General features: G+C 42.2%; 1 protein-coding gene across 3 annotated transcripts in view; it reads left to right on the forward strand.

Moving 5' to 3' along the window:
- Nucleotides 1–12,356, forward strand: part of C2H11orf54 (chromosome 2 C11orf54 homolog) — a 79,665-nt gene extending 67,309 nt beyond the window's left edge. For all 3 annotated transcript variants that reach the window (XM_075336345.1, XM_075336346.1, XM_075336347.1), the window contains one exon: nucleotides 9,496–12,356. In XM_075336345.1, coding sequence (XP_075192460.1) covers nucleotides 9,496–9,669 — 174 coding nt within the window. In that variant the 3' untranslated portion in view covers nucleotides 9,670–12,356. The remainder of the gene's footprint in view (nucleotides 1–9,495) is intronic.
- Nucleotides 12,357–13,229: the final 873 nt, after the last annotated feature.

Below are 13,229 nucleotides of genomic sequence, written 5' to 3' on the forward strand. Positions count from 1 at the left end.
CACTCATATATATATATATATATATATATTGGTGCTCACTTCAGTTATCCTATTCAGTTATATGTAGTTTTTTTTCTGAATGTGAACACAGCTCCGCCCCTTTCGGCCATGTTTTTTCCATCTCCTATATAAGAAAGTCCTTAGTTACCCCTCTCCACCCATAGCAGTTTTTAATTGCAATGAGATGACACACAGTTAGGGTCACAGAGCTAGGGACCCCAATATAGAGATATGCCTTGACGAGGCCTTGGGGCTCAGTTACATTGATCAATGCGATTGCTAAATATCTCCTTTTTCCTAATATTCATAGCAGGTATGCAATTCATTATTCACATGTTCAAATTAGCAAGTAGCATTTTTCATTGTATATTCCAATATTTTTCCATATGCTTGAGGCATTATACCATTATCTATGTTTGATGTGCAGCCTTATTCTTATATATAGTATGTATTTTTGGCTTGCACTCATATATATATATATATATTGGTGCTCACTTCAGTTATCCTATTCAGTTATATGTAGTTTTTTTCTGAATGTGAACACAGCTCCGCCCCTTTCGGCCATGTTTTTTCCATCTCCTATATAAGAAAGTCCTTAGTTACCCCTCTCCACCCATAGCAGTTTTTAATTGCAATGAGATGACACACAGTTAGGGTCACAGAGCTAGGGACCCCAATATAGAGATATGCCTTGACGAGGCCTTGGGGCTCAGTTACATTGATCAATGCGATTGCTAAATATCTCCTTTTTCCTAATATTCATAGCAGGTATGCAATTCATTATTCACATGTTCAAATTAGCAAGTAGCATTTTTCATTGTATATTCCAATATTTTTCCATATGCTTGAGGCATTATACCATTATCTATGTTTGATGTGCAGCCTTATTCTTATATATAGTATGTATTTTTGGCTTGCACTCATATATATATATATATATATATTGGTGCTCACTTCAGTTATCCTATTCAGTTATATGTAGTTTTTTTTCTGAATGTGAACACAGCTCCGCCCCTTTCGGCCATGTTTTTTCCATCTCCTATATAAGAAAGTCCTTAGTTACCCCTCTCCACCCATAGCAGTTTTTAATTGCAATGAGATGACACACAGTTAGGGTCACAGAGCTAGGGACCCCAATATAGAGATATGCCTTGACGAGGCCTTGGGGCTCAGTTACATTGATCAATGCGATTGCTAAATATCTCCTTTTTCCTAATATTCATAGCAGGTATGCAATTCATTATTCACATGTTCAAATTAGCAAGTAGCATTTTTCATTGTATATTCCAATATTTTTCCATATGCTTGAGGCATTATACCATTATCTATGTTTGATGTGCAGCCTTATTCTTATATATAGTATGTATTTTTGGCTTGCACTCATATATATATATATATATTGGTGCTCACTTCAGTTATCCTATTCAGTTATATGTAGTTTTTTTTCTGAATGTGAACACAGCTCCGCCCCTTTCGGCCATGTTTTTTCCATCTCCTATATAAGAAAGTCCTTAGTTACCCCTCTCCACCCATAGCAGTTTTTAATTGCAATGAGATGACACACAGTTAGGGTCACAGAGCTAGGGACCCCAATATAGAGATATGCCTTGACGAGGCCTTGGGGCTCAGTTACATTGATCAATGCGATTGCTAAATATCTCCTTTTTCCTAATATTCATAGCAGGTATGCAATTCATTATTCACATGTTCAAATTAGCAAGTAGCATTTTTCATTGTATATTCCAATATTTTTCCATATGCTTGAGGCATTATACCATTATCTATGTTTGATGTGCAGCCTTATTCTTATATATAGTATGTATTTTTGGCTTGCACTCATATATATATATATATATTGGTGCTCACTTCAGTTATCCTATTCAGTTATATGTAGTTTTTTTTCTGAATGTGAACACAGCTCCGCCCCTTTCGGCCATGTTTTTTCCATCTCCTATATAAGAAAGTCCTTAGTTACCCCTCTCCACCCATAGCAGTTTTTAATTGCAATGAGATGACACACAGTTAGGGTCACAGAGCTAGGGACCCCAATATAGAGATATGCCTTGACGAGGCCTTGGGGCTCAGTTACATTGATCAATGCGATTGCTAAATATCTCCTTTTTCCTAATATTCATAGCAGGTATGCAATTCATTATTCACATGTTCAAATTAGCAAGTAGCATTTTTCATTGTATATTCCAATATTTTTCCATATGCTTGAGGCATTATACCATTATCTATGTTTGATGTGCAGCCTTATTCTTATATATAGTATGTATTTTTGGCTTGCACTCATATATATATATATATATATATTGGTGCTCACTTCAGTTATCCTATTCAGTTATATGTAGTTTTTTTTCTGAATGTGAACACAGCTCCGCCCCTTTCGGCCATGTTTTTTCCATCTCCTATATAAGAAAGTCCTTAGTTACCCCTCTCCACCCATAGCAGTTTTTAATTGCAATGAGATGACACACAGTTAGGGTCACAGAGCTAGGGACCCCAATATAGAGATATGCCTTGACGAGGCCTTGGGGCTCAGTTACATTGATCAATGCGATTGCTAAATATCTCCTTTTTCCTAATATTCATAGCAGGTATGCAATTCATTATTCACATGTTCAAATTAGCAAGTAGCATTTTTCATTGTATATTCCAATATTTTTCCATATGCTTGAGGCATTATACCATTATCTATGTTTGATGTGCAGCCTTATTCTTATATATAGTATGTATTTTTGGCTTGCACTCATATATATATATATATATTGGTGCTCACTTCAGTTATCCTATTCAGTTATATGTAGTTTTTTTTCTGAATGTGAACACAGCTCCGCCCCTTTCGGCCATGTTTTTTCCATCTCCTATATAAGAAAGTCCTTAGTTACCCCTCTCCACCCATAGCAGTTTTTAATTGCAATGAGATGACACACAGTTAGGGTCACAGAGCTAGGGACCCCAATATAGAGATATGCCTTGACGAGGCCTTGGGGCTCAGTTACATTGATCAATGCGATTGCTAAATATCTCCTTTTTCCTAATATTCATAGCAGGTATGCAATTCATTATTCACATGTTCAAATTAGCAAGTAGCATTTTTCATTGTATATTCCAATATTTTTCCATATGCTTGAGGCATTATACCATTATCTATGTTTGATGTGCAGCCTTATTCTTATATATCCTAGTGGCTCCGGACTGGCCCAGGCGAGCATGGTTCGCGGAACTAACTCAGCTCCTCGCAGACGCTCCGTGGCGCCTTCCAGACCGTCCAGATCTCCTGCAGCAGGGGCCTCTCTTCCATCAGAACTCACAGGTCCTAAATTTGACGGCCTGGCCATTGAATCCTGGGTTCTAGCTAAGGCTGGTTTTTCCTCAAGAGTGATTCAGACAATGATTAGGGCCAGGAAGCCATCTTCATCAAAGATTTACCACCGCACGTGGAAAGTTTTCTTCAGGTGGTGTGAAGAGCAGAATATTTCTTCTCCTCTCGCCTTCTCCCTTCCTTCCCTGTTGGCATTCTTGCAGTCAGGCCTAGATGCGGGTCTCTCGCTCGCAACACTAAAGGGCCAGATATCGGCGTTATCAATCCTGTTTCAGAATCCACTGGCCGCTCGTTCACAGGTTAAGACCTTCATCCAGGGAGTAGCCCACCTGGCACCGCCGTACCGTCGGCCTCTAGAACCGTGGGACCTTAATCTAGTCCTAGGGTCACTTCAGGGCTCCCCATTCGAGCCCTTGCGAGAATCTTCCCTGTCTCACCTGTCTTGGAAGGTGGTGTTTCTTGTTGCCATCACTTCTATTCGCAGGACGTCAGAGCTGGCAGCTCTCTCTTGTCGTTCCCCCTTTTTGATTTTTCACCAGGACAAAGCGGTTCTCCGGCCAGATCCCGCTTTTCTCCCAAAGGTGGTCTCCCCGTTCCATCTTAACGAGGAAATCATCCTTCCATCCTTCTGTCCTGGCCCCTCTCACAGCTTGGAGAGGTCCTTGCACACCCTGGACCTAGTGCGTGCACTTAGAATTTATGTCTCCAGGACCGCGCCGTTCCGTAAGTCAGATGGTCTGTTTGTTCTCCCTTCTGGTCCCAAGAAGGGTGAATCGGCATCCAAGGCCACAATTGCCAGATGGATCCGTTCCGCCATATCAGAGGCCTACCGGATTCGGGGCAAGTCTCCGCCGCGGGGGGTAAAGGCGCACTCTACCCGCGCAGTGGGCGCCTCTTGGGCGATTAGGCATCAGGCGTCGGCCGACCAGGTCTGGAAGGCCGCCACCTGGTCTAGCCTGCACACCTTTACTAGGTTCTACCACGTTCACACCCAAGCATCGGCAGATGCTATTTTTGGGAGAAAGGTCTTGCAGGCAGCAGTTGCGCACCTGTAATAGGGTGGCAGCATTCAATTATAGTGCAAGCCCGCCGAGGGAGGTTGTTGTTGTCTGCCTCTGCGGGTTTTTCGGTATTCCCACCCAGGGACTGCTTTTGGACGTCCCATGGTCCTGTATCCCCCAATGAAACGATAGAGAAAGTAGGATTTTTGTGTACTCACCGTAAAATCTCTTTCTCTGAGTCTTCATTGGGGGACACAGCACCCACCCTGCTTGGTTTTTTGGTTGATTCAATTGCATTTGCCTGCTATTTTTTCAGTGGTCTTATGTTCATAGACCTCTTGTTTGCACGGCTGCATTGTTTTAGTTACAACTTGTGTTTATGTATGGTGATTCTGGTACTCCTCCTACTGCTTGTGCACCAACTGATCTGAGCCCGCCTCCGGCTCGGGGTGTATGCTGCTAGGGAGGAGCTAACTTTTTTATGTTTACTTAGTGTCAGCCTCCTAGTGACAGCAGCATAACCCATGGTCCTGTGTCCCCCAATGAAGACTCAGAGAAAGAGATTTTACGGTGAGTACACAAAAATCCTACTTTCTTGGCCATCAAGGTAAACACTATGTCTGATGCTAAACCAACATAGTTCATAACCTCAAGAATACCATTCCCACAGTGAAACATGTTGCTGGCAGCATCATGCTGTGGGAATGTTTTCTGTCATCAGGAACAGGGAAAGTGGTCATAGTTGAGGGGAAGATTGATGGTGCAAAAGGGCAAAATACAGGGATATTCTTGAGCAAAACCTGTTTGTCAGCGATTTCAGACTGGGACGGAGGTTCACCTTTCAACAAGACAATGACCCAAAACCATACTGTTCAAGTAACACTCAAGCGGTTTAAGGGGGAACATGTAAATGTATTGGAGTGGCCTAGTAAAGCCCAGACCTTAATCCAAATAACAATTCATGGTCAGACTTAAAGATTGCTGTTCACCAGAGAAAACCATCTAACTTGAAGGAGCTGGAACACTTTTGGCTTGAGGAATGGGCAAAAATCTCAGTGGAAAGCTCAGAGACTTTTCCAAAGAAACTTGCAGCTGCAATTGTTCTACAAAGTACTGACTTTATTGCAGAATAGTTATGCACACTGAAGATTTGTTATTTGTTGTTTGCTTCATAATATAAAGAAAACAAAATTTTCACAGTTGTAGATATGTTCTTTACATTAACTGATGCAAACCAAACCCTCAAAGAAAACCATGAAATTCCAGGTTGCGGTAGCAAAACGAGAAAAATACCAAGAGGGATGAATACCTTTCCAAAGCACTGTATATATAATATTTTAAATAACTGTAATGCTGTGAAGACCGAGTTCAATAGGGTTTTACTTGGTATAAACAGTTTGGAAAGTACTATTAGAATGCTCACCATATGTGGTTGTGAAAGTCACAACCACTGTGGACTCGTGTAATGGCTGCAACAGCTTCACATTGATTGAATACTAGGGACAGACAGGAAGGGGTTAAGCTGCTGCCCTGTAAGAAGAGACAGGAAGACAAAGTTCTTGGTCATGATTTATTCATCAATGCGTTTCAGAGAATGAAATTCTCTTTCAGGACAAAACCACAAAAAATGGTGCTGGATGCAAGAAAAGTAAATATACAAACTGTTCGTTTGTAAAAAAAAAAAAAAGGCACATGTGTAACAACTAGGGATGATCGCATACCTCAAATATTCGGCTTTGCGAATATTTTCCAAATAGGTCGCCGCTATGCAAATATTCGATGCGCAATGTAAGTCTCTATGGGAAGCCCAAATAGTTCCGAATAGTTGTTATTCAGGTTTCTCATAGACTTACATTGCGCATCGAATATTCGCGAATAGTCGAATAGCGGTGACCTATTTGGAAAATATTCACGAAGCCGAATATTTGAGGTATTTGATCATCCCTAGTAACGACCCTACTGCAATCAGCTGAACTGCTGCTGGATGTTGCATAGCGGAAAATAAATAATTACAATGCTAGACAAAAAAGGCCTTACAACAGTTCCAAAACATCAAGAAAAAAAGATTAGAATTGGGAAATTGGGCATTGTTTATACAAAGAAAAAAAAATAAACCTTTGGGTAAATGTATAACTGTGGCAGGAAGTTGAGAAGGGTGAGGGAATCAGGGATACTAGGAAATCGGATACTTTTTAGTAATAAAGTGGACAGGTATATACGGTATGTGATAGCCTGGGTAAAAATGGTGAAGGATAGACTGAAAGCATTCTTCACTAATGATTTCTTATTTACACAGAACATATCTAACGGGAGTGAGGTTAAAATAAGAGGTAAAAAAATGTCAGGTGGCACAAAATATTACTATAGGGATATGTGAATATGAAGGACATGATATCTAGGGCCAACCGGTATAAAAAGGATTTGATCTGTCAAGGGTAGAATGGAATATGTTAATCAAGGTGTAGATAATTATATCTGCCCCATGTGTGCATAAAAATCAGTAAGTGTTGGCGCTTGAATTTATTAATTACCAAGTGGCATTGAATTAGAAGCGACTGTGTGTGGTATAATCCCTGCTTACTCTGTTGTACAACATGAAACAGTCTAAAGCCCCCTTCACACGCACGTGTCTCCGGTACGTGTTTGGTCCGTTCCTGCACGTAGCGGAGACACGGACACACGTACTCCAATGTTATTCAATGTATGGAGTTACACGTGCGTTTTTCCATACAGTGCGTGATATGTTTGTTTGTCCGTAACACACGGATGCATGTCCGTTTTCCTCACGAAACACGCACACACGCACCCATTAAGCTCAATGGGTCCGTGAGCACACGTACATGACACGGATGCAGCTCCGTATGGTTCGTGTCCGTTTTGTGCTTTTTTGAAGCGATGTCGGTCAATCTTTTTGTTCCGTGTATGTCAGTCAATCTCCCTCAGTCTGTCGGTCGGTCTCTATTCTCTCTCTGACAGTCTCTCCCCCTCTCTCATACTCACCGTTCCCCGATCACTGCCGCGGCGCTGCACAGCTGATAATAAAAACTCCGGTGGCTTTTATTATTTTGAAAATACCGGCTGCCCATTATTCAATCTCGTATTCACTGCTTTCCCCGCCCACCGGCGCCTATGATTGGTTGCAGTTAGACATGCCCCCACATTGAGTGACAGCTGTCTCACTGCAACCAATCACAGCCGCCGGTGGGCGGGTCTATATCGAGCTATAAAAAAAAAATAATTTAAAAAAAACGGCGTGCGGTCCCCCCCAATTTGGAAACCAGCCAGGGTAAAGCCACACAGCTGAAGGCTGGTATTCTCAGGATGGGGAGCTTCACGTTATGGGGAGCCTCCCAGCCTAACAATATCAGCCAGCAGCCGCCCGGAATTGCTGCATCCATTAGATGCGATAGTCCCGGGACTTTACCCAGCTCATCCCGAATTGCCCTGGTGCGGTGGCAATCTGGGTAATAAGGAGTTAATGGCAGCCCATAGCTGCCACTAAGTCCTAGATTAATCATGGCAGGCGTCTGCCCGAGATACCTTCCATGATTAACCTGTAAGTTAAAGTAAATGAACACACACATCCAAAAAATCCTTTATTTGAAATAATAATCAATAACAAACACCCTCGGTCACCACTTTATTAAGCCCCAAAAACCCATCCTTGTCCGGTGTAATCCACAGAGGTCCCGTGACGCTCTCAGCTCAGCTGCATGAAGCTGACAAGAGCTGCAGTAGAACACCTGCCGCTCCTGTCAGCTCCACACAGCAACTGAAGAGAGTCGCGCGATCAGTGATGACGTCAGTCAGGTTACTCACGGCCACCGCTGGATCCTCCAACTGTGACAGTGAGTCACCCAAGTGACTGAAGTGAGCTGCGCGATCAGCGATGAAGTCACAGGTGAGTTGCGGTCTCGGGTGGAGGACTCCAGCTAGCCGTGGGTAGCCTGAGTGACAGCAGCGCTAATCGCGCTGCTCACTTCAGTCACTCAGGGGATTAGCGGTCACCAGTGAGTCCTTCACGGGTGACCGCTAATCAGAACACCACATCGACAGAGCCGCGGTATGAGAATGAAGTCGGGTGAAGTTCACCCGAGTTCATTCTCATCACGCGACTCTATTTGCTGTCAGCGGGTATGTATCAACGACATTGTACATCACACACGGATCATTTCACACGGACAACACACGGACATTATATGTACGTATCTCACGCCCACACGGACATTCCACACGCACACATGGCTAGCATACGCCATCACACGGATGTCACACGTACCGGAGAAACGGACATAAAATACGGAACACAGACCAGAAAAACGGAACGTAAGACATGCACGTGTTTTTCACGTGCGTGTGAAGGGGGCCTAACTGCGCATGCGTAAAGAGGTAAATTTAGTAAGAAAGCATGAGAAAATAGGGAATGTGCATGTGTGAAGCGTAACTGTAGTTCAAATTGGGAAAAATCCCAGTGCTCATGCTCTCCTGGGTAACCTGAGTTCACCAGCGTGGGAAACAGGCTAGGTAACATGTGCTACTATAACAAGGGAAGAGAAAAGAAGAGGTAAAGAAAAAGCATAAGGGGTAATGAATGTGGAGGAAAGCAAACTATGTAAACAGATATAGGAATAGGGCAGCAACATGGTACAGTAAATTATATAATTAAGTTACAGTAAATGCCTACACAAGGAATAGTAAAACATACTAAAATATTTTATTACAATAAAGTGGATAAGAAAAAGAAAAAAATTATAGCAATGTGTTCTAAATAAAGAATAGATGAAGGACATAGTAAACGAGATTAACTTTCAACTCTAATATGTTTTCTTTATAATGTTTTGTAACTGTTATATGGCCTTTTTTGTCTACCAATGTAATTCTAATTCTCTTTTTCCCGCCGATCACCTGATTGGTGTAGGGCCGATACTCATGCGCCATTTTTTTTTCTTTCCAAATGCACGGTTTGTATATACCGTATACGCCTCTTGTATCCTGCACCATTTATTGTGATTTTTGTCCTGATTAAGGAGATTTTATTCTCTGAAATGCAATGATGAATAAATCATGAGTCGTCCTATCTCTTCTTCCACAGCAGCGTGATTTAACCCCTTCTCTCTCTCCCTAGACTGTAATATTTATTTTTTACTAATGAATATTTCATCATAGGGTTTTGACCTACGTGTTGAACATACCCACTGCTTCAGTCATCATGGGGAAGGAGGACACTACCATAATGACACAACGCCTGATTCCGTGCAGTACCTTGGATATTTCCATCCAGCAGAACATCTCTACCGTATTGATAGACCAGTTGTTACACACATGGTTGGAAGGGATTAAAGTGAGTCAAGTTACTAAAGGGTGTCTGTCAAGAGTTTGATCCTGCAAAACTGACAGTGCTGAATAGAAGACCTGAAAATATAGTACAGACCAAACGTTTGGACACACCTTCTCATTCAAACAGTTTTCTTTATTTTCAGGACTCTGAAAATTGTAGATTCACACTGAAGGCCTCAAAACTATGAATTAACACATGTGGAATTAAATGCTTAACAAAAAAGTGTGAAACAACTGAAAGTATGTCTTATATTCTAGGTTCTTCAATGTAGCCTCCTTTTGCTTTGATTACTGCTTTGCACGCTCGTGGCATTCTCTTGATGAGCTTCAAGAGGTAGTCACCGGAAATGGTCTTCCAACAGTTTTGAATAAGTTCCCACAGATGCTTAGCACTTGTTGGCCCTTTTGCCTTCACTCTGCGGTCCAGCTCAACCCAAACCATCTCGATTGGGTTCAGGTCTTTTGACTGTGGAGGCCAGGTCATCTCGTAGCACCCCATCACTCTCCTTCTTAGTCAAATAGCCCTTACACAGCCTGGAGGTGTGTTTGGGGTCATTGTCCTGTTGAAAAATAAATGATGGTCCAACTAAACGCAAACCGGATGGAATAGCATGCCGCTGCAAGATGCTGTGGTAGCCATGCTGGTTCAGTATGCCTCCAATTTTGAATAAATCCCGACAGTGTCACCAGCAAAGCACCCTCATACCATCACACCTCCTTCTCCATGCTTCACGGTGGGAACCAGGCATGAACAGTCAATCTGTTCACCTTTTCTGCGTCACAAAGATCCAAAGATCTCAAATTTGGACTCATCAGACCAAAGCACAGATTTCCACTGGTCTAATGTCAATTCCTTGTGTTCTTTAGCCCAAACAAGTCTCTTCTGGTTGTTGCCTGTTCTTGGCAGTGGTTTCCTAGCAGCTATTTTACCATGAAGGCCTGCTGCACAAAGTCTCCTCTTAACAGTTGTTCTAGAGATGTGTCTGCTGGTAGAACTTTATGTGGCATTGAACTGGTCTCTAATCTGAGCTGCTGTTAACCTGCAATTTCTGAGGCTGGTGACTTGGATAAACTTATCCTCCACAGCAGAGGTGACTCTTGGTCTTACTTTCCTGGGGCGGTCCTCATGTGAGCCAGTTTCTTTGTAACGTTGGATGGTTTTTGCCACTGTAATTGGGGACACTTTCAAAGTTTTCCCAATTTTTCGGACTGACTAACCTTCAATTCTTAAAGTAATGATGGCCACTCGTTTTTCTTTGCTTAGCTGCTTTTTTCTTGCCATAATACAAATTCTAACAGTCTATGCAGTAGGACTATCAGCTGTGTATCCACCAGACTTCTGCACAACACAACTGATGGTCCCAACCCCATTTATAAGGGAAGAAATTCCACTTATTAAACCTGACAGGGCACACCTGTGAAGTGAAAACCATTTCCGGCGACTACCTCTTGAAGCTCATCAAGACAATGCAGTGTGCAAAGCAATAATCAAAGCAAAAGTTGATTCACAATTTTTTGTTAAGTATTTCATTCCACATGTGGTAATTGATGCCTTCAATGTGAATCTACAATTTTCAGAGTCATGAAAATAAAGAAAACTCTTTGAATGAGAAGGTGTGTACAAACTTTTCGTCTGTACTGTACTTCAACAGGTCTATCTAGCATTATCAGTAGTTCTGCAGGATTAAGACTACTGACACGTGCTGTTTTACCATTTTTTTTAGATCTATCAGAAATATGTATTTTACTAATGCTGAAATTTTTTTCTATGAGATATTTTGTTATTAATAGCACTGTAAATTACTGCTAGCTTCACTTACAGAAATCTGATTAAGGCTATGTGCCCACGGGTCTATGTACCCGCTGATTTTGCCACCGTAAACCTGCGGATTTATCTGGATTTCCTAGATAAATCCGCAGGTTCTAGCAAGTACAGACACTCCCCATGTTATCCTATGGTACATGGGGAGTGCTGTGTCCATGCTGCGGTATGTTCGGCTGCGGAATATCCTGCGGATATGTGGCAGCCGCACGTAACTGCATGTCAATTCTTTTTGCGGAAATACCTGCAGATGTCCTGCCTCTCCACTATGGAGGTAGAGGCTGGGACTTCCTCAGGTAAGTCGCATGAATGTCCGCAGGTTTACATCAGATATTTCGCTGGAATCCCACAGCAATGGATAGCTGCGGATTCCGGGGAGCAGCTGCGGTAAATCTGCGGACGTACCTGCGGATATATTCGCTGGTACATTGTCCCGTGGGCACATAGCCTTAGAGTAAATTCACATGTCCATGCATAGACCACAATGTCTGGACCAAACTGTTAGTTTGGAACAAGAGGCCCATGTTCGGTCTGGACGTTGCAGTCTATAAACGGACCATAAAACAAAGATGTTGGTTCACCCTTATGCCACTTTTTGAAGAGCATTATTGGTCGGTATTTTACATCAGTATTATATCAGCTAAACCCAGAAGTGTAACGTATCCTATATTGGCTTCCGTATGCTGATTTATAGCTTTGCTATGTTAAAATGGCCTAAAGCCTAGAGAATCCAAGGGGGCTTATCTCATGCTAGACCTTTTCTGGCATATATAAATAATGAAGATTTAAAAGTGGTGTGATATTGTATTTTGACAATTTAGCATTTTATTGCACTTCATGCACAATAAATAATGAAAAATAAAAAATATACTTGGTGTTTTATGTTTTTGTAGCAGTGTGATGTGTGGCCTAGTAACCCCTTCTTACCCATCCCTGTGTTGTAATATTGTGTAATGTGCATGTATAAAAATATGTTTTATTACTTATGTGTACCCTATATAAATGAGCAGGGGCCCTAGCCCCATGTGCGTCGCATCGCCCTGTGGGCGTTTACATGTTTTCCATGATATCACGCCCCTGTGGGCGTGATACCATGGATTTACATAAGCGACGTCCCTTCATTCCTTGAGATCCTGCGTGTGCGCACTTACCATTCCCGCAGTTTTGTTTGCAGAGATCTACAGCTGAGGTGGGAGAGTCTGTCCATAGGACAACAATCAGTCGTACACAGCACAAATCTGGCCTTTATGGAAGAGTGGCAAGAAGAAAGCCATTTCTCAAAGATATTCATAAAAAGTGTTGTTTACAGTTTGCCACAAGCCACCTGGGAGACACACCAAACATGTGGAAGAAGGTGCTCTGGTCAGATGAAACCAAAATCGAACTTTTTGGGCACAATGCCAAATGATATTTTTGGTGTAAAAGCAACACAGCTCATCACACTGAACACACCATCCCCTCTGTCAAACATGGTGGTGGCAGCATCATGGTTTGGGCCTGCTTTGCTTCAGCAAAGACAGGGAAGATGGTTAAAATTGATGGGAAGATAAATGGAGCCAAATACAGGACCAATCTTGAAGAAAACCTGTTGGAGTCTGCAAAAGACCTGAGACTGGGATGGAGATTTGTCTTTCAACAAGACAATGATCCAAAACATAAAGCAAAATCTACAATGGAATGGTTCACAAATAAACGTATCCAGGTGTTAGAATGGCCAAGTCAAAGTCCAGACCTAAATCCA

Source organism: Anomaloglossus baeobatrachus, chromosome 2, assembly GCF_048569485.1.
Source record: "Anomaloglossus baeobatrachus isolate aAnoBae1 chromosome 2, aAnoBae1.hap1, whole genome shotgun sequence".
Taxonomy (NCBI): Eukaryota; Metazoa; Chordata; class Amphibia; order Anura; family Aromobatidae; genus Anomaloglossus; species Anomaloglossus baeobatrachus.